Genomic DNA, 22,886 nt, shown 5'->3' with positions numbered 1-22,886 from the left:
TTGTTCAGTCTAATTAATTAACAGATAGTCCTTGATTAGGACATTTGACAGAACCTCTCAGTTCTTCATTCATTTCCCAGTAACTACTCAGAGTGGGAAATAATAACAAAAGTACTGTTTAACATAATCATGGATTTTGCACTGTTAGGTTCTGCACTATAGTGTCACTGCTCTTCACAGGTAAATGGGATGATTGCAGGGCTTCACCTGAGCTCACGCTTCGGAATTATCACCAGTACATTCCAGTGCTTCTCAGCATATTAGCTTAATGGGCAATGAAAGACACGCACTGTGCAAAAAGCTGGATGCATGATTGAAGTTGCAGAAGAGCTTTACAATATAAAAGCAATCATAACTGCATTTCTCTGTAATCAAAATAAAGACATAAAGCTTTTATTAAATCAGCTGGTCTCTAAACATCACTTGGTGGATCCAATCAAATAAGCAGGAAATAAATCAGCTATAACTTAAATGGATAAAAGCATTTTAATCTTATAGTTGATCATGGCCTCTTCATCAACAGTAACATCATGCAGTAAATTGTATTATCTGCAAGATGAATACAAAAATGAATAAAGATAAAGTTAGGTTAAGTACCTTTGGACCTAATTCTGTAAAACTAGCTTTAAACTAACAAACAGCAAACTGCCTTAAAGTAAACAGAACTCTTTTAACTGATAACATTATCTTTCTGAACCATTACTGGTCTACACTTCCACAAATACTGTATTCTCACAAGCACCAAGAGTCAGAATACATCACAGTTTGTGAAAAGAAAGGACAGGCTGTCTCCAAGGTACAGAGGGAAAGCATTGAAATGTATACACCTTCTGTCAGGATATAATAAATAGTCAGTGGACCTCTGGATACATTTTTAAATCCAAGAAACAGAACTGGAAGTCTCGAGATTGAGATTTCATGCAGATTTAGCTGTTTTATATCAATCTCTTAACAAAAAAAGAAAGAAAGAAAAATAAAGTGTTATCCAGCATAAACCTGGGTATTTCTTGCACATAGATGGATAGAAAGATTCTGAATAATTAAAGGCCTCAGCAGCAAGTTAAAAATGTAACAATGGATTCAAGGTATACAGGTTTATTTTCAATTCTATGCATTTCTATCCATGTCTGTAACATATTCTCAACACAACGGCTGGCATTAAACTCCAATTTAGTCCTCCTCCTGAGTTCGTGTTAATGTGGACTCTGAAGATGCCACTCTTGAGTAAACGTAGTATACTTAGTATACTTTCTGAGTTTCATGTATACTTATAGTCTACTACATTTTCTCATGGGTGCAAAATACAGTGAAACTTTTTCGCAGCATGTGCTTAGATTTAAGGCATCACAGCAGTGAAATCGCACATGTGGCATTTGGAAAGAGACAAAAAGGTCGAGTGTACACAGATAATTAGTTCAAAAGTCATTTATTGATTGAATTAGATTCACGACAGTAGCATGTTATGTGACCCAGACATGTGTTTGTGTAATTGAAAGCATGTGTACAGAATATCACAGATTGTATCTTGACCATTTTTTAACCACTGATCATTAGAGACCAAAAAATGGCTTCTGTTAAGTGTTATTTGTGGAGCCAAAACGCAATGGCTTATTCCACTAAACCTCTATTGCTGCTTAAAATGAAGAAAAAATAAACCACAATGGGAATTCTGGAATTCTGCACTTCTCCAGTACAATTAGCGCAGGTACCACAGTCTGTTTATTTATTTGTTTTGAAATTGATTTTAAATATTCTGCCCTTTGGTTGTTGGTACTTTCAAATAAGGGTGGATAATATATCAATATCATGTGACTCTCTTGTGAGACAGTCATTCTTATATGGATGCTCTAAAAAGATTCCCCTCACTAATCTGATTACTTTATGTCTCCTTATATATTTGCTTTTTCAAATGAGAGGACAGTGAATCAATGTTTACAACTATTTTACAGAAAAGAAGAAGAAATTCAGACACAGGGGAAACGGTGAAAGAATGAGCGAAAGCTTACTCAAGGGCGGCTAAGATGAACTGCCACAATAGTGTAACTCAATCATACACAGACACAACTGCCAATCAAAGCTTGGACACACCTTCTCATTTAATCGTTTTCCTTTACTTTCATGACTATTTTTACATTGTAGATTCTCACTGAGGGCATCAAAATTATGAATGAACACATATGTCGTAAACAAAAAAGTGTGAAATAAATCCAAATATGTTTTATATTTTAGATTCTTCAAAATGGCCACCCTTTGTTTTGATTACTGCGTTGCACACTCTTGGCATTCTCTCGATGACCTTCATGAGGTTGTCACTTGAGACGGTTTTCCAACAGTCTTGAAGGAGTTCCCAGAGATGCTGAGCACTTGTTGGCCCTTTTGCCAGCTCATCCCAAACCATCTTGATTGGGTTTAGGTCAGGTGACTGTGAGCCAGTTTCGTCGTAGTGCTTGATGGGTTTTGCAACTGCACATTACTATTGACTGACTGACCTTCAGTTCTTAAAGTAATGATGTACTGTCGTTTCTCTGGACTTAGCTGGTCGGTTCTTGCCATAATATGAATTCTAACAGTTGTCAAATAGTGCTGTCAGCTGTGTACCAAACTGACTTCTGCACAACACAACTGATGGTCTCAACCCCATTAAGAAGGCAAGACATTCCACAAATGAACCCTGATAAGGCACACCTGTGAAGTGAAAACCATCTCAGGTGACCACGTCATGAAGCCCATTGATAGAAGGCCAAGGGTTTGTCAACAAAGCAAAGGGTGGCTACTTTGAGGAATCTAAAATATAAGACATATTTAGAGTTTTTTATCATTTTTTTCTTTGCTACATAATTCCACATATCTTGCTTCATCTATTTGATGCCTTCAGTTTGTATCTACAATGTAGAAAGTAGTAAAAATAAAGAAAAACCATTAAATGTGCAGTGGTGTGTCCAAACTAGACTGTATATATGTAGGTGTGTGTGTGGTATATATAAAACCACTCATATAAAATTAAAAAGTAGCTATTTTGTGTGGATAATAGAATAATATTAATATAAGAGAATAGAAACTTTATTTCAAATTAAATTCTAATTCTGAATGAATGGACACAACTTGAACATCTGTTTTGCAGAATACAAGCAGAGGAAAACAAAGTAAATGTAAAAGAAATATCTGTTTCCTGTTGCTTACATTGTAGATGTAGATGAGTGACTGTCTCCACTCACAGTCACGGGTTAAAGTGAGATTCAGCAGGTGTTGGAACCCCGAGACTGGTTGTAGTGGGGCAGCGTTGGGAGAAGAGTCACTCTGAAATATGTCACAATAATTTCTATTGCTCTAGTTTTAGTTAAATGGTGGCCATGTTAACGTGCATGATAACTGTTAAAAACCTCAATGTTGAAACTGGAGCTGACCTCTCTTCAGTGATGTTAACATTCACTCATGTCGATGTATTCAGCTGCTGAGTGCCGGCCTGTCAACAGAGGTGCTGTGTAAAGTTATGCTGCAGTCACACTAGAGAAAAGAGTTGGGGAAGACTGCTGTGCTACCGAAAGTCGGCACTTACATGCCACCAGTTTGCAATAACATCACAATTAACTGTGATTAATCTCAAATCTGCAAATCCGTACCTTAGAGCTGGACTCGCCACCTGTGTGCAGAATTCACACATCAAGCATGATACCCTCAGCCATAGACTGGTCCACAGCTGAATGATTTAATAGCAAATAGAAAGTAGTTAATTTCATTAATAACCTGCATTCTTTTAAGAGCATTGCAAATTTGCAGCTCAAAAATGAGAATGCCAGTAACGCACTAACAAAATAACACAGTGAAAGTGCAGGTTTAATGCTGTGTTTCTCTCTGACAAGAGCATGGCAGTTTAGATAAAGATTCTGAAGGATGCTGAAGAAGAATCAATATGTTTATGATACAAGGGTGAACTTTTCTCTTAAGATTTACTGAGGAGTGTGTGTGGTTCTTACAACTGAGCAAAGAATGAAGGAGTGGATTTATCCAGAGTTGCTGTATTAAAAACTATTATTTCATGCAACCCTGAAAGCTTCATTTTGTAGCAGCTGACATGTGTGATGTGCAGAAGAAAACAAAACATTATATATTGTCAGACATTTGCAGCTCAGGTTTGTGTGGTTCAGTATTTGATGGAGCAGATCGTTTGCACCAATCAGCACAGACTGACTCTGATTAGAACATGTTGGCAGTCTGTCTGTATTTATAAACTAGATGGTGAATGTACTCCGTCTGTAAACCTTCACCAATCTGACTGAGATTGAGATTGGACAGAGACAAGTTGCTTTCCACCAATCGCATTGTGACAAAAGTGGTCACCCGGGCTGAGGGTGCTGCATGCTCGTTGGTTGCCATGACTACTTGCAATCTACCCCAGACAGCAAAAAACTGAATGACTCACCAACTAATGGCTTTTCTTCACCAGATGGAAATTGCCATCCTATTTATACTCTAGTGTGACTGAAGCCTACGTTGGATGAGGCACTGTTATATTAATAGGCTACCACTACATGTGAATATCTAGTCTGACAGTATTTTTTAATATTGTTACTTTGTGGAACTATCATGATAGCATTATACTGTGTGTTACTCAATGATTTTCACCACTATTTCCAACCAAATGTCTACTTTAGTTTGGAGAAACATCTCTAACTGCAGCACGTAGACGGCTGTTTTACTTAAAATCACAGTTTTGACATTTTGTGGGTTTCTTTTGGTTTGGAGACCAGATTCTATTCCTAAATTTGGTTTATAGTGTTTTGTGTTTCCATGTGTTCGTGATTTTTATTGTTATATTTTATTAATATTCTGACCCCTGTTACTAGTTTCCTATTTTATTATTTTTGTCTTTTATCTTTTGGTTAGTTATTGATGAACATAGGTTTATAAGTTCCGCTTTGTATTTCCTTCCTTTTCCCTCAGGCTCGTCTTTGTGCTAGTCTCCATGATTGTCTTTCTGTGTCAAGTTCATATATTTGAGTCCTTGTCTCCGCTTTAGTGTTTCCTGTTTTATTTTGCTAATCCTTGTCCTGTGTGTTTAGTGTTCAGTTTTAATTTTCCCAGTCTTGATTTCCCCCAGTGAGTTTTCCTGGTTTGTCTAATCTCCCTGATTACTGGGTGTGCGTTTATAGTTCTTGTCTCGCTGTGGCCTTTGGTTACGTCATCCTATTCAGTGGGAGTTCAGAATTCAGGGTCATGTAGCCTAGTGATGTGCGATACCACTGATTTCCTTTCCGATCCGATACCAAGTAATATTCAGGGTGGTATCGACGATACTGATCCGATACCGATACTTTGTACAAAAATGTATTTTATTTATTGTATCTCAAATTATAGCGTCATTGTTAGATTTGTATTGTTGATTGTCATTTATGCTTAGAAATATTTACTTATATATGCTTAGAGTTTTGTAATTAGTTGTAGATTGGTAGAGGTTTTGATCCTTGATAGTCTGCAAACTTTGTGTGTATTAGACAGCACTTTGGGAGCATGAGAGGTCATACCGTGTCTTATTATTTTATGGTAGGATTGTCTAAGTGCTCTTTGTTTAGATGAACTGCAGGACTTCCTCACCGTGTTATCTAGGATGAACCATCTAGGGTGAGGGGGAGGCTACCCTCTTCCTGACCAAGAATGTTTGACCCTTTGATCAGCAGTCCCCACACACACACACACACACACACACACACACACACAGGCAAGGTACTCTTTGTTTGTATGTAGACGTCGTATGTTAATGAACCTATGCATATTCATGTAACCTCAATAAAAGGACAGTGTATGGGAGAACGGACGAGAGCTACTGGGGTCAAGCGAAGGAACGGCGTTTGTCCGGTTCTCTCCCGTGCACGAGTACCATGAAGAACTTTGCCTACTTGTGTCTTGCTTAGCAGTGTAATCATATTGTCTTCAACGTTCCAGCGGATGGGTTCAAGCTACAAACCTAACATTAATTGGTCCTTCGATGCCGGATCCCTGGGATCGCATTCACCGAGGGGGGGGAGGCACGCTGAAAGACTGACGTCAGCCAGGAAGTTCCTGTGGATTCGCTGTCTGTCTTTCTCCTCGATGAATGGCGATCGGCGGGATTCAGGCTGATACTACACGCTAAGCAACGCCAAGTAAGTTTAAAGAGGCCGACTCTATAACCGTGTCGTTGTGCAGTCTCCGCCATTTTGTGAGGCGTTGAGAAGTTCGCTGCTTTGTGGAGCGATAACTGGGTTAGTGTCCCGAAAAAGAAGTTTTGGTTAAATCGCCCAAGGGTCCCAAGCGTCCGGTGAGTGTCCGGTTTTGAAATCGCCCTGGGTGTGTGTCCCGAGCGTCCCTTCATTGGGTTTTGTCGCGCGAGTGGGTGAGCGTCCCACAACTGGGTCAGGGTCCCGAGCGGTCCGGTGTGAGTCCGGAGTAGGCCTATTTTGTGTTGTTGTCATTGTTGTCGTCGTCGTCGTTTTTGTTGTTGTTGTTGTGTGAGTGTGTGCGGAGCAGAACACGTGGTCTGTAACACCGACTGTTGTTGTTATCATGGGTTTCTAAGCAACCAAGAGTGAGTTAGAGGGAGAAAGACGTTTGTGCTGGACTTTGCTCCTGGCAGCACAAAGTATTTATGTATAAAAGAGAGAGAGCGAAGGCTCCACAGCTGCGTGGGTGCACGCGAATGCGGTCGCGCGGGTTTCACGCGGACCTGAGCCGTGCGGTTAATCGCAGGCTTATAAATGGAAGAGATTCAAATGTTAGAAGTTTTCAGAAAACACACCAGCCTTGAAGAGTGTGTGGAAAAGGCCAGCCCACATCAGCAGCTGTGCTCTGGTGGGTGGCTTTCCCCCCACCCCTTCCTGACACAAAATGTTAACAGCCTGTGTGCCAAACCATTGAGGTGGATAGTTGTTAAAAGTAACCTACATTAAACTTGTGGTTGCTTAAATTCAGTACAATGACATGTGAGGTGAAGTGATATAGGTAAATATTTAAACTAATGAAGTGCATAGAGGCACTTGACCTGTGTGGAAGACGGTCGTCTTGTTATGAGCCATTGTTGAGCTATAGAGCACATCTGTGAAAACAACTAATATGCTCAACCCTGTATGAAACATCTAAAAATACATGATGGAGAAGCTGTGTTGAATATGTAAGTGTAAGACTTTGCCACTGTGGGCAGAGCATGCAACTACTGTGTGATGTCGCGTTGCAGTTTTGTTTTTGTTTTTTGAGCTGATGAGCAAGCTACACATTATCAGATCAAGAGCTGTCTGAGAACTACTCAAAGAGAGGGAAACAGAGAGTGTGCAGCGTTTCCATGAGCAGTTTTTCTGCACCTTGACTCGTGTGTGTGTGTGTAGCATCAGCATCATGTTTTTGTTTATTTGTTTTGTTGGATTAAAAATAATTAAATAAACTGGTGATCATGCTTATGGATCACCATGGCACATATCTCCAGCCATATGGTTTATTTATGCAGATGAAAAAGTGAGTGTGAATGTGTCTGACATCACAGTGTTTTTGTGCGCTGTGTAAAAGTAATTGCCTTTGATTGTGAGTGAGAGCGGTGATTCTGCAGGTCACCAGCTATTGTAACGAAAAAAAAAAAAGAGTGAAAAAGAAAAATCATAGGAAAAAGGTTTTGTGTTGATCAGCCAAAAACAACTACAATTTCATTTTCTGCTTTTAAGAAAAGACTGTTCACAAAAACACACACAGAGAGAGATGTGTGTTGATTAAGCAGTGATGATAATAATGAAATGTCTTAGTTTGTCACTTTCAGGTGAAAAGCAGACCTGAATCAATTTTCCACATGCAGCGGTCGGAAGAAAGTTATAGTTTAACATCATTGGAAACATGCAGGCCAAGTTTCTGGCTGACTTATTTACAGTGCCATGTGTTTCTCAACCTCACAAGCGAGCTCACTCCTCCCTGAAGATAAGGAATGCAGCTCCAAAGCAATAACATGATAAAGAGACAGCAGCAAGTCCTGAGCACAAAAAGTCCCAGCAAAGCAGCAGCAATGTGGATAAACAGCAGCAGAAGAAGAAAGCAAACCCATCTTCCTGTCTGATTGGTTGAATTTCACGGAGGGGCGAGCAAGATGGCAGCGTGAAGAGGAGTTTTTGTTTGAGTTCTCAGCACGAGACACTTATTTGACGTCTTTCTGGCCTTCGGGACTTTTTTGGAGATCAGCGCGCTAAACTTGCTGGATCTGAGGCCAGGGTCTGCGGCGGCAGCATGTTGAAATGCTCAAAAAGGACTGAGTGACTCGGGCAAGCCACATGCGGCTAGCGACATGAAAGAAATGGACCCTTCATGATGCGTTCAACGTGCCAGCGCTGTGGTGGGAAAGGCTCCATCATAAACACGCCCTGCGCCGAGGTTCAGGCCAAGAAGAAGAAGACGATGACTTCCAAGCCCAAGAAGGTCGGCCTCAGCGTGGGCGAGCTGATTGTGAAAGCCGTGGCCGCTTCCAAGGAGCGCAACGGCCTGTCTGTGGCCGCTCTCAAGAAGGCTCTGGCTGCCGGAGGCTACGATGTGGACAAGAACAAGGCCCGTGTCAAGACCGCCATCAAGAGCCTGGTGGCGAAGGGCACCAGGACCTCCGGATCCTTCAAGATGAACAAGGCTACTGAGAGCAAAGCCAAGAAGCCCGCCGCAGCCAAAGCCAAGAAACCGGCAGCAGCTGCTAAGAAGTCGCCCAAGAAGGCAGCAGCAGCACTTCAGCTACTAGACAGGACAAAGCTGAAGGAGAACTGCCGGGACTGTTGAAGAGGGAGAGGACAAAAGAGTGAGAGGACAACAGAGTGAGAAGACTAGGTGAGAACACATAGGAATTATTTAATGTGGGAAATCAAAATTTGGGTTAGCAAACCTGGGGAAAAGAAAACTGACTGCTTAAGTTGGAAAATTGAGACGGAGTCTGAAACATTGCGAAAATAGAAACATATACAAAATCACACACACACAAGCAGAACATGCATTAACCCTACTAACAATTCCAAACACAAAATGACTCATGAAGACTCATAGCACATTAGTTAAGAAATGATTAAATAATAGCAGAGAAATGTGTAGGAAAGGCAGCTTTAAGAACATGCTCTGCTGGAGATGCAGCTCCACAGACATGCATTAGACCTGCCTAATAACACAAACCCATGCAATGAAAATTAGCTTGTTATCTTTCATCAGTGTTACAATAGTGTCAATTTAGCAGACACTTGTTATCAAATGCTGAATTTATCCTAAAGAAAAAAATTGACTCTCCAAGTTGCAGGACAACAGTTTAACTTTTGTGAGAAAAAAGATCCTGGTTTGACCAACCAGTGATCAGACAATAAATTTAGTTGTTAAAATGGTAAATTGGGAGAAGCTTCCTGTTTGATTGAGGCAGCACATGTAATTTACTGTATGAGGGAAATTGTCTTTTGTGATACTATTTTGAACATGCTTTTCTGTCGTCCTGTCAACTTAGTGGGTTAATAGCTGATATGCAAATTAGTTGATCAGTTTTAGATTAATGAAAGGTGACTGAATTCTAGTATGAGTGAATGAGATGTGTTGGAGTTGTTGTGTGTTGAGTGGAGACTCTAAAACACTGAGTTTCCTGCTTTGATGTGCGAGTGAATCCTGTATTTAGATACACAACTCTGAATACGTCAGAACAGACTGTTTTGTGAAGTGCATGACAGCATGTCACATGTTTTATGATGAAGGGAAAAGGGAAATTGAATAAAATAGATCTGTGGCCTAAATGAGTGAAGAGCACAGACCTGGTAATTAAACTCATAGCTAATAAGACATTAGGATTATGTTGTGTGTTGTGCAGCTGATGGTTGATTTGGAGTGAATCTAGCTGATGATTTTTCTTTTGGTGTGAAGTTGAGCCTGCCGATTAGTATGATGGTATGATAAACCATGCTAATGGTATGATTTACCCTCCTGAGATGAGGAGCTTGTGTCATGACTTAACAAGGCCTTTTTATTTTGATACTTTCACAGTGCACTGAGAGTTTGGTTTGATAATCTCTGTTATTTTTTATTTTTCATTTTTGAACAAGCACTGATTTTTGCTTGTGAATTTCTTTTCTTTGAGCAGATCTGCAAGTCGGGAATTAAAAGCGTTACACGTCGTCAAGAAAATTGTTGCAAGTGAGTTTCTCCACATTTAAAATGGGTTCAGGAGGAAGCCACTTATTTGGGACAATTAGGAAATGAGAGTCCCCCCCAAAAAGGATTCAACGAGGAAATCCAGTCTAAATTATTTTTCTTTTTGAAATAACGTCGTTTTGCTGAGCGTGGAAACGAATGCGATGATAATTTCCACAATTAGCAAAAGAAGGAACCACTGAGTGAATGAGTAAGAATTTTAAAATATCTGACTGACTGACTGAACATGATTGTGTGAAGCTAACCCCCACCTGACAAAGGTGCAGATGAACCCATGTGTTTCCTTTTACAGGAGCAGAAAGATGACAGCAACACTCGAGGTTGCATGATGATTTAACCTTTTAAATGCCATTTTCTGTGTCTGTGCATTTATCAGGTGTGTTATTCATAGGCTTGAGTTGCTCACAGAGATATCTGTGACAAAGTATGCATACGCCTGCGCAAGCGCTAATATTTGCATTTTCTTTTCTTACAGCATGCCAGTTCTTCATGTGAATTGATGATGCGATTTATACCAGGACAACTGGTTGATGTTTTTTCCTACTACAGGATTTCTGGGTTTATGTGTGAGGAAAACTGTGTTTACAGGTTATGAGTGGTGATGCTGTTGCATTGTGTTGATGGGAAAATGTGAAGGTTACTTTGATAATGTGAATAACCTGTGTGAAATTTCCTGTGTTGAGAACTGGTGTTACTTCTTTCCACAGCTAGGGTTGACTTTATGGTGTTTTTATGGCACCTCTGGAACCTGTTGACCTGTGTCTGACCTCTGTCTGACTACAGTCAATGTGTATTGCTAATGTTAGTTTCTTTGAGAATGCTGTGGAAGATTCAGCTGAAACGGACAAGTGACATGAGTAAAACAAATAAGAGATACAGTGTTTCTGGGATAGTTTGATATGGGCTCATTAGCTGGCCACTTTTGAGCCCATAGTAATATATAAGTGGAGTGACTTTGCTTAAGAGCAGTCACCGATTACATTAATGTTGCCTGAGTACATGGGATGATCCATGTCTGAGGCGACTTATGAAAATAGTTGTAGTTTACTGATTTGAGAAAACCTGCACATGACACTTGTCTTGCTGATGTTGAATGCTTCTTGTCCTTATGATACAATTGTTTACAGGTATGAAGTTTGATTTTACTTCCAGATTTTGTTTTCCAGGCCATGATGGTGTGTATGCAGGCTCCTGGGAGAGCCAGGTGTTAAGCAAACTTAATATGCAAAGCACACTAACATTTTCATTGCAGGATTATGGGTCCAGGGTGGTGCTGCTCCAGGGGAGGAGATGCCCTGATGTTGCCTGGGATATGATCTAGCTAATCTTTTTCTTTAAGACTGGAATCCAGGTTTGGTGAGTTGACGCATGGGTGTGTCCATGCGTCAAGAGGAGGGGTCCAAGGATTAACATTAAACAATGTTTTTTATTATTGTTGCAGTGATTTGTGTGATTAGCCGTTTTATTTACAAATATTAAACCTATGCAAGTGGTGCACCCATGTTCAGATGAGGCTTTGATGGCCTATAAGTGAAGTTCACTGAACTAAAGAATGTGGTTTGATGATTGTTGACATACTCTCCAAATAGTTTGTCTTCCTAGCAAGGAAATACAGGTGCAGCAGTAATCTCCTGAGAAATCTTCAGAGGCCCAGTGAGAAGCGCATAGCTGACAGGACCAGGCAGTGGTTGAGGTCAAAGATCAAGCTGATTGGGGCCCATCATGAAATCAGACCTTGGAGCCACAGCAAGGACCATGAAACTGCCTGCAAAATAGAGGAGAGGATTGTCCACAAGATGGGAGAGAGGCTTCAGGAGGATCAGAGATCATCTTCAGCACAGCAGACATCACACAGAGAGCTGTGCTACTAAGCTTCCAGGAAATCAAGAGGAGACTTCCCACAGCAAGATTTTAAATAAAATGAAAGATTCAATATTGACGCTGAGGAAGACGACTAAGGTGTACGACGTGCTCTGCCTTAAACCTTCAGCAGCGTTGGAACATGAAAACTCGTGGGATGAGGGGAGCGTGCCAAGCTCCATCGACAGCGCAGAAGGAGTTCGAGGATGACATCATGATTCTGTGAAAGCACAGGAACCAGAAGCTATGGTGGTGATGACAGCAGTTTCCTATGAACATCACCTAATGCTGTGCCACTATACTGTGCATACGATGACACTCTGAAGGCTGCTGGGATCATAACAGCAGTAAGATGACGGAACCCAGCACCCTTTCCACAGAGGTGTTTCTCTGCAGAGCGTGGACAATTAAGGAGTCATAAATATCCCCCTCACAAGACGAAGGTCTGAAGTCAGGTGATGGGGGCTGGTAAGAGGCCATAAAACTAGAGTGCTGAGAGGTCTGCAGCTTGGAAATAGCTGAGACCCATGTTGACGAACCACAAAACCAACTAGTATGTTTGAATGTCTATTCTACATACATTTGGACTCTGGTCCTATGGACAGTGATGGAAACAACTGGAAGAGACATTCATGACGCCCTGCAGAGCTTAAACCACTCTGCAGAAAGACATGTGATGTGCACACCCGGAGGAAGCACCACCAAGTTGAGATGTTTTTCAAAATGTTACTTTTTTAGTTTCACTATTAAATTAACAATTTCTTTGGTTGCTCGTAAGATGCAGTTTGCCATGAGATGAGCTCAATGAATGGGGTAACTGCTAATACATTTATTAAACTGTGTACCTTTCAGTAATTTAGGGTGATTTGACATATGCTGAGTATAAAAAGGTTTGCATTGAAACTGTCAGACATGACGTATTCATACCTGGGAACTTTTCAGGCATAAAGGTCAAAAAGGGGGGAAATGTTAGATTTGTATTGTTGATTGTCATTTATGCTTAGAAATATTTACTTATATATGCTTAGAGTTTTGTAATTAGTTGTAGATTGGTAGAGGTTTTGATCCTTGATAGTCTGCAAACTTTGTGTGTATTAGACAGCACTTTGGGAGCATGAGAGGTCATACCGTGTCTTATTATTTTATGGTAGGATTAACGTAGTTGCGTCTGTTCTAGTCTAAGTGCTCTTTGTTTAGATGAACTGCAGGACTTCCTCACCGTGTTATCTAGGATGAACCATCTAGGGTGAGGGGGAGGCTACCCTCTTCCTGACCAAGAATGTTTGACCCTTTGATCAGCAGTCCCCACACACACACACACACACACACACACACACACACACACACACACACACACACACAGGCAAGGTACTCTTTGTTTGTATGTAGACGTCGTATGTTAATGAACCTATGCATATTCATGTAACCTCAATAAAAGGACAGTGTATGGGAGAACGGACGAGAGCTACTGGGGTCAAGCGAAGGAACGGCGTTTGTCCGGTTCTCTCCCGTGCACGAGTACCATGAAGAACTTTGCCTACTTGTGTCTTGCTTAGCAGTGTAATTATATTGTCTTCAACGTTCCAGCGGATGGGTTCAAGCTACAAACCTAACAGTCATAATGATTACAGGGCATCAGATTACTTGTTCTTATCACTTAATAATGCAGGGTTCATCATATAGAAATAAAAAAACTGAAGTTGTGCCTATTTGAACACTTTGCCTGCCTGCAGCACTAAAGGACTCGTGAGAGACGTCTGTCTTGCCCTAGCAGCACCTGTCCCTGTCCTCCCACATCACTAATGTAGCCTTCAAATAGTTCCAGCAAGCGCTTAGTGGGCAGTTGGAATGTGTGTTCTTCTATATCTCTATGGCACATCTAGTACATTTTGCTAACTTTGACAACTATTGTGAGGCTCCACCATTCCTGTAAAAAATGGTCTAATGAAGTGAATGGAGATGACGCGACTCTTTCATTTAATAGTTCTGGTATCCCTTATATCCCTGCGAGCCTTACTATAATTGCATTCTTTGATGTGTTATGATTTACCTCTAGTGAAAGGTTGTTTTAAGTTACGAGTCTGCACTGGGGCCCTTATGGTGGCCCCTAGAGACAAAGCACGTACAAACTCCAAAATATGTACAAACTCCAAAACATAACGGAAGTGCTCCAGGATGCTAGGGGCAGTGTTGGGCTTCTCTCTAAGCCAACCACACTGACTGTTAGCTAACGTAGGATTTGACTCCACCATAAACTAAGCATTCATAGCAATTTTAAAAAAATCAAACAAACAACAGTTTGCACATTACCTTTCTTATAAAGCGTGGTTGTTCTATCCTTGCAGGTGTTTTCCGCCGGTATCCAACTCCATGTTTGCAACAAACTTGCCGTTTATTTTGCAAATTGAGCTCAACACTGCCCCTAGCGTCCTGGAGCACTTCCGTTCTGTTTTGGAGTTTGTACATCTCTAGCGGGCACCGTAGGCCCTCGCTCTTCCTTAAATACAACATTAAATAAGTAGTTTGTGTACTCCACCTGCTTCAGTTTAATCAACAATCTCCTGATTTAAAGCCCCTTACAGGTTGGCAAAGTTGCGAAGTGTTGTCTTTTAAGACTTTTTATTCTTCGACTTAAAAACATATCTCAAACTTTTTTACCACACTGTGACCTCATCTCATGAGAGCCTGTAATCATTTGACTCGTCATTGAACTTCTCACGCACACTATGTCTCAAAACCTTGCTGGGCATGAACAGATGCTGAGGAGAAGAAGAGCAAAATGCCCCAGGACATAACCAAAAAGATCTTTCACGCACTGCGTCTATAAGCAACATGTTTGTCCCTATTGTCAGTATTTCAGTAACCTTTAGGTCATCGGAGAGTGAAAGCTAGCAAGGAGATGTAAAGAAACAAGATGATCAGCACCTCTCTGTAATGTTGATGCACACTCCCCACTTCCCTCAGCTGTCCAAACACCACACTGATGAGGGCTAGAAGGACGGGAGAGAGAAAGATGGAGACAACAAACAAATGCTAAAGTATGAAGTAAATTAGGGCACAGAGGCATCAAGGTTGAGGTCAGGAGAAAGGTGAAGATAATGACAGATAACTAGATAAAGCATGACAGGGAGATTGAAGGAACAAGATGCACTGACAGAATATTTCAGAGAGAAAGGGCTGCAGAGAATTTATGAAGAGTCATCTCAGACTGGTTAGAGCAGGTGTGGATGATGATGAACCCTGTGAACTGAGCGGATATTATATGGAAAGAGGAGCTCAACTTTCTCTTAAAAACATCAGACTTTGTCTTGGGTTTAATGTTATTCAGTTTTGCTGTGACTGTACATGAGAGTAGTTTTTTCCTAAAGGACAGATCTTTATTGTCTGTGTTTGTAAAGGTCCAGCACATTCCAAAAATATGTGGCATTTGTATTGAATGACATTCTTATTGGAGGATTAGATGGAAAATGGATAGACCCAAATAGATAGATTTTAACTGAATTCTCTGTATGACATACATCAAAACATTTGCAGTGCTCTCTCCACAGTTTCAGAAGAGTTAAACTGCAGTCAGTCATTCTTCTACATTACAGAAGACAGTCTCGTAGTTTAAGGGACTTGTATGAGGTGAGTGAATGTCAGGAAGCTTCTTCGATAGCCATCAGCAGATACCTTCTGCTTCATTTGACATTTGCTTGACTTAATCCAGGAAACTCCCCAGTGCTATGAATTACAATGCAAACCATAGATTGTATTAAAAAATCAGAGGGTTGGAGCTGGAAAAACAATGATTCATTCACATAAGAACTTGTGAATAGAATGATATTTGGGAAAACATTTTTGGCACATCACCAATTCAGCAGAGGCTGATCTTGGTTTATATTGTAAATCAGTCATATCCTCACTCTGAGGTGAAAAGGTAGGAACATTTTAGATTTCCTGCAAATTCAATTTTTTGTGATGTAGAGCGTCACTGAATGAATTCTTCCCAGGAGATCAGCAAAATATTCATAACCAGGAAACAAACCTCTACAGTTGTTTTGAATTTTGAGCCTAGTTGGTCCTTGTTGTCTTTCTTGATTGTTTTAAAATTAACATCAAGAAGTGTGACTTGGTACTTATGGGGCTGGACTGAGGCAATAACACCATTACACATATAATTTACCCTAACATACATGCATGTTCTCCCTGTGTTTGTGTGGGTTCTCTCTGGGTACTCTGGCTTCCTCCCACAGTCCAAAGACATGCTGTTAGTGGGGTTAGGTTAATTGGAAACTCTAAATTTCCCATAGTGAGTGATTGTGAGTGCGAATGGTTGTTTGTGTCTATGATTAGCCCTGCGACAGACTGCCGACCTGGCCAGGGTGTACCCTGCCTCTCGCCCTCAGACAGCTGGGATAGGCTCCAGCGCCCCCCGTGACCCTGAAAAGGATAAGCGGAAGCGAATGGATGGATGGATGCATGCAATCCCTGTCTACAATGACAAGGTTAGGTCTTTACACAACTTATTGTTGGATTAAGAGATGAGGTAAGGACTTCAAAGACTGCAATGATCTATTAGTTGTTTCAGTCACCATCTTTTCAGTTTTTCATGTTTAACATTGAAAATGTATGTATTTTCTCTTTGCATTAAAGCGCTGTAACATGTACAAGATGCTACACAAGTGACAGTTCCTGTATATCTTTATTTTGTTTTAGTATATTTTTCCAAGTACACAGTCTGGTGTCATTAGTTCACTTTTTAAAAATGCCTAGTTTTTATTTTTATGTCAGTCAAATAAAATCATACTCAGGTTTTAGTTTTGAAAAGGTGACAATTGTGACAATATACAGATATTTTTGGATTGGTCTATATATAAAGCAGTGTATTCACGAGTATTCACAAGTTTATTTTCAAGTAGTGATTAAAAAATAAACAGATGATTAAACTTACCCATAATCCCTGTTTTTTAAACCACCCCGGGGGTCTCGGCTGTGAGCAGAGCTGATCGTTGATGGGACAAACCAGCTGATCCTTGTATCTGTACAGCATTTTTAGTCTTCAACTCGCCTCAACTCACAGTTTCCATAGTAATGGGCTGGGAGGAATTGAAGACTGAAAATGACATACAGGACATTTGGTTTCATTCTCTCCCACTGGCTCCCTCCCAGGGAAAGTTGAAGTTGATGACGTGTCGGCTAAAATGTCCCTGTAAGGTCAGTTAGCTGTGGCGGTGGCCTCAGCATCTGATGTAACATGTAAGGAGAAGCATGCAGTATCTCCAGATGACAGCAGCATATTGAGTTTGTATGCTTTTTCAGTAGATTTCCAACTCCACAGTAAAATAAGTCTTGGCAATAACACAGTAACTTTCCAGTAAGGAAAGTTTAAGCCTGAGAAAAAGTATTGCACTTTGAAAGGCTCTCCAATATACTGCACTGCATATAATTCTTTGTATAGTACATCTCAGGATCTACTGCACATAGATATCCTGAGAGGGCTAAAGCCTTACATAGCATAATGCTTTTCATTGAGCTTTACTTAATAGACCAGAATGAGATGATAAAGATTAGAAAGAAAAATAAGTTTTATCAGTCTGCTTCAGTGAGACAGTCTCGCTTATCTTCTCCTATTTATGCTCACGATGATGAACTATGTTTCAGAAACGAACAAAACATCTTAAATCTTGAGTTTAAATGTATTGTTTGCACAGAGAGCTTGAGTTGAGAGAGAACCCTGATAAGGAAGGTGGAGAATAAAGTAAACTTGAAATTTAGAGTTAACTTTGGGAGCACAGTAAAAATATAACTAATGTGAGGTGAATAAAAATACGAGGCATTCTGGCGTATCTATTCGTGTGGATGTTACTTTGACATGACCGCTCACCTAACGGGGGAAATTAGGGAGAGACCACAAATGCAAAAATGCACCAGTGATTGTGGAAAGTATTGTTCCATAGCTGGTAGTTTGTTGTAGTTTGCCTCTGTACACCACCACAGTGGATTGTCAAACAATCCAAATGTTCTTTGGTAAGAAGACTGCCAGGTTTAACTCTAAAACTACAAAAATGTTAGTCTTTTAAAAATATAGCTAGTAATTAATTATTTGATTTAAAACCCCCTGTACTGGTATGCAGAGGCAAAACTACAAAAAGTTTTCACAAATAGTCCAACTATTTATGGAACTAACCCTGCCATTAATGTACACATTAAAACAGCTCTGTCAGAATCAGCTAATTTCAGTATTGACTCATGTAATCTACCAAGAGCAACACAAATCAATCTGTCAGTGTCCAATTTATTAAAATGAGGTAAAACTAAATTGTTATTTAGATTAACCAACACTATGAACAAGTGAGCCATCGCGATGCTTTGGAATGTCTCTATAGCTCTATGCCTCAACCATTTATACAACCAATGAATTAAACATTTAAAACTTGAGTGTGATTTTAGCACAAACAATAGAACACACCAGCAAACAAGGCCAAGCCAAGCACCCAGAAATGATCAGCTGACAAAAACATCCCCACCAGTCACATTCGTCGGGGTAAACTGTGTCAGTATTGGTTCCTACTGGTCAAAAAGTTTCACTTAAGGAAGAAGAATCTAAGATCCAGTTCAACTATTGCACTGGGCTCTGAGCTCGGTCATGCCCGGGATGACACTGCTCGATAAAAAAGTAGTACTGCATCACTCAACAATAACATAAGCGTTTACTGTTGGTCTGTGGGTTTAATTAAATAACACAAAACAACAACAGCTGCATGACAAATGTGAAACTACTTTTAAGGTTTACTTTGATTATTTATTTGGATGTAAACTTCTTTGTGTGCCATAGTATTTAATCATTGAATATGTACAGCTAGTTTATAATCAGAAGAGATTCTCTGAATGTTGGGCCACTGACACACGGAAAACAAACATTTCTGATCTTTGGTTCTCTTCTCAGTCCTCAGTGTCTTCTGTCTTTCATCCTTTCCCCCTATGTCTTTGGCCCTCCAGTCAAAAAGTACGAGCAGAGCCCACGCTGACGCCGGCAAAGTTTCTGTATTCCTGTCAGTTCCTGACAGATGAATAGTTATGAGTTTTGCTCTCCTGCTTCCACTTAAATTTGGCAAATGTACTGTATGTGACCACAACTGTAACGGTCCTGAATGCTTCTCAGCCAGTTTTTCTACTCTCAGTAATCGGATCCTAAATAAAACAAAATAAAATAAAAACAAACACATTTAGGTTAGAATATATTTCCCAATTTTCTTTTGTTCTTTGGAGTGATGCCATTAGAACTAAGTGATTTTCTATAATTTCACACACCACTGATCGCTGACAGTTTATTTATTGTTTTGGTCAAAACAAAATTTTTCATATTGCATCAAAAAGTTGACAAAATCACACCAGAACAATCACACTGAAGCAGACCAGCTCAGGTATTGACTGTTTAAAAATGTTATTTTGTTGGGTAGTCTCCATGCATTATGTACTTCTTGCTTTGCAAAAAGTAAGCCGGGATAGAAGAGGTTACAGCCGATTGGAACTTTAGCGCAGCACAAATAGAAAACACAGTAAAAGGAAATGAGCTATGAGGGTCATATGACACACTGTAGGCTCCTGAGGTGAGCTTTATTAATTCTTCTCACGGGCAACTTAACAGTAATTAAAGTATAAAAGCAAATAAGACCAAGACAGCAAGCTCCAAATAATTGCTCCCAGTTAACACCCAAAGGGTCTCATCATATTGCCTCACGTGAGCGTGGGCCAAGATTAAATGAGATCTTTTACAATTTTAATGACGAACACCTGATAAAACGGGTACTTGCACGACACTGCAAATACCCCCCTCTGACGTGACAAACAGACATGTAAGCACTCGGTTTTCATTAGCTCATCACAATGTCTATTATTTATTTAAACGTTATTTATTTAGACGAACAAGCCGAGTTGGCAGAGTTCGTCAAATATGTTAGAAAAAAAGGTAGATTCAAAGACCTTCTTATTCACCATGCACACACAAGTACATAATTTAGTTTATTCAGTGTCAAGAAGCCACTGACTCACCTGACAGGAATAGAAAACAAGGAATAATTTCTATTATTTTAATCCACCTTGAAATAATCATTCGCCTCAGTGGGCAGGAAGACCTCCGGCTGCCACTTTTTGACAGCGAAATAGAAAAAGGTACTGACCCCAGCCTCAGCCCTCCCTCCTCTTACCTGTTTATTCATGAAGACGTAGATGACTGGGTTGATGACCGTGCTCGTTTTGGCAAGGACTGAGGGGATGATGCTCGCCTCCGGTGTGACCAGGCCCGGTGGGCCGAAGGTGGCCAGTAGGGCCATGATGCCATAAGGCAGCCAGCATATTAGGTAGCACATCACCATAATCACCACCATGAATAGCACGCGCTGCTCACGTTTCCTGCTCATCGACGCATTGATCCCGCTTACCTGGAGACAATGGGAGAAAAGACGTGGAAAAGAAAGACCTTAATAAGCCGGCGATTTCCTGTGATGAGACATTGTGGTCGGACATTTTCCCTCCTTTTGCTGTTGGAAGAGGAGGATTCTGGGGGATAAAATGCTCACTATATAGTCAATACATCTACTTCTGGGTTTCATTTTTGTAACATAAGCCTACATTCCCATCTGTAATAACATTACACTCAGCAAGTTAAAGCAATTGATTGACATTTTGGGAAAATTAACTTACCAGTGTCTTTACGTAGAGTTAAATTAGAAGGTCAGTACTATTCTTAGGCCTCTTTGTTAATATAATTATAGCCAGCAGTCCCTGAGATAAGTTTAACTGAACTTATGTAGCAGAGAGTCCCTTTGCTGGGAGCTGCACAGTTGTCTGCTTAATAATAAACCAAGTGCATCATTCTTATAAGTGAGCATAAGAAGTTCTGGGAGGCATATTCTGTTTTTTCTTTGGACTGCCTTGGTTTGTATCCTGGGGATAGTCTGAGTTTCTGCAAAAGGTCAATCAGCACATGTCCCAAAAATGTCAAATTGTAATATGTAAACACTACTAAAACTGACAGATAACTTTGAGTTAATTAGTAATTTCTGTGCAAAGATAAATGAAAGTGTTGACTACATTTACGACTACATCTTTATGACCTGATGAAAGTCTTTGATAGAAATCTTGCATATTTCTCAGATTTCAGAAAGTTCATTGGTGAGACATTAACTGAAAATTATAAAAATAAATAAATGAAATACAAAGAAGAATCAAGTTTGAATAAACTGAAGTTTTTTGTTTGTTAAAATATCAAAGTATCAGGTTGAATCTAGCAAGTATAATGCATCCTCCCGCACGGACATGCACGCACTTGACAAGCATCTTCGCGCTCCCCAAACCCAAACTGTCGAGATTTGTTTTGCTACCCGATGGCCACATGTCTGCTGCTGTCACTCAGTTTCATGGCGGCGGAGACGCACTCTGGCAGGGAGCCTCTTTTAAGAAAGACTCCAGCAGTGTTGGGATTTTTTTTTTGTTTTTTTGTTTTTACACACATACACACACTAGTGAAAAGAAAAAGATGATGTAAACATTCAAAACTTCCTGACCCCAGTGATCAGTCATCGTCGCCATTGTGACATCTGATCACTCTAATATCCTTTAACCCTCACTCCAGATTTGCAGCTATATTATTTTACTATGAATTTCATTGCTGCTGATTCTCAGTGTTTTATTCTTGGTGTACGGCCTGAACATGTTTATGTATGCTGTGAGGGTTTAAACAATATGGCGAAGCATGATTAGCATTATTCAGGCAGGCTGTCAACTCACAGTCTCGTGGACTCCCTGGGCCGCCGCTCATATGCCATTTGTATTCATATATACACATCAGTATAGAAGTACAGTATGCTTTCACCAGACAGGTGTGCTTATACATCTAATCAAGCCAAGCCAGTGACTGACAGTCTCGTTACCTTTACCCCCACGAGACGGCTGCAAATGTGCAAAGGGGAACTGTGTTCACACAAGCCTGTTTGGACCGTCTTCATCGAAAACACAATTTCCCTGAAAGAAAGGCTTTGTAATTCGTGAAACAATGGGTCGATAGTTTTAAGAAGGGAAAACAAGCTGGAAAACAAACGAGCTGGCCCCAGGGAGGGGTCACTTGCCCCTCCCTTCCTTCCCTCCCCATCTCCAGCTGCCTCCCTCTTCCCGCTCCACCACAACCACCCACACATGCAGGACCTTGGAGTAGGGGTATGTCACCAGGGTGCAGAGGAGGCCACCCCCCCCCCCCCCTGTCCCCTTCTGGCTGCCTCTGCCTCAATTTTATCCCACAACTTAGACATTCACATTACTCACACTCTCATTACACATACATATAGGATCTTGGGGGTGGGCACGATACACGGAATCCAAAGTACCATCAGGGTGTACACCCCACCCCTGGCGTCGTTGCCCACCTCTCAATGTTAAATACACGTAGACATTGAGGGCCAGCAGGAGGGACCATGCGCTTACCTGCTGCTCTCTGGCAGGTAGCTCCATGCCCTCCTGGGTTTTAAATGCACCTTAGAACACACATGCATCAACACTACAATGAGCGGGTGGAGGGAGGTTTGGAGTCTTCTCTCACCCCCATTCTCTGCGACCTGCTGGAGCGGGGGGGCTAGGAGGAGGAGTTGGCCGTCCGAATGCGGTCTGGAGTGTGGGGCCTCCCTGCTGCTGCGGAGTCGGGGCGGTCTGCCTCCCCCCACCGCAGGGAAAAGGGTAACACCACCTGGGTCTGGGGGCAGTTCCCCCCCTCCAGGGGCAAGGGTACCTAGACCCGGGGCTTAGAGTACGCTTGGGGAGTGTGATCGTGTGTACAGCGTCTCTTTATGTCTGTCTCCACGTTGGTTGAGTGTGGAGTAAGTGTA

The 22,886-nt window shown here is 40.9% G+C and overlaps 1 protein-coding gene and 1 pseudogene across 1 annotated transcript in view; one reads left to right on the top strand and one right to left on the bottom strand.

The window, feature by feature from the left end:
* The window catches only part of LOC146648539 (vertebrate ancient opsin-like), an 83,384-nt gene that overhangs the window by 7,138 nt on the left and 53,360 nt on the right, over positions 1-22,886 (bottom strand). Inside the window, exon 3 of the mRNA XM_085389770.1 lies at positions 20,217-20,450. Coding sequence (XP_085245896.1) covers positions 20,217-20,450 — 234 coding nt within the window. The remainder of the gene's footprint in view (positions 1-20,216; positions 20,451-22,886) is intronic.
* On the top strand, positions 5,601-11,383 carry LOC146648540 (histone H1 pseudogene; annotated as a pseudogene).

The sequence above is a fragment of the Rhamphochromis longiceps genome, linkage group LG18 (assembly GCF_057381845.1).
Source record: "Rhamphochromis longiceps isolate RC_006_pf linkage group LG18, R_longiceps_female_GT1.1, whole genome shotgun sequence".
Classification (NCBI taxonomy): domain Eukaryota; kingdom Metazoa; phylum Chordata; class Actinopteri; order Cichliformes; family Cichlidae; genus Rhamphochromis; species Rhamphochromis longiceps.
Note: the sequence above shows the minus strand (reverse complement) of the source record. Positions and strands in the feature narration are given on the sequence as shown.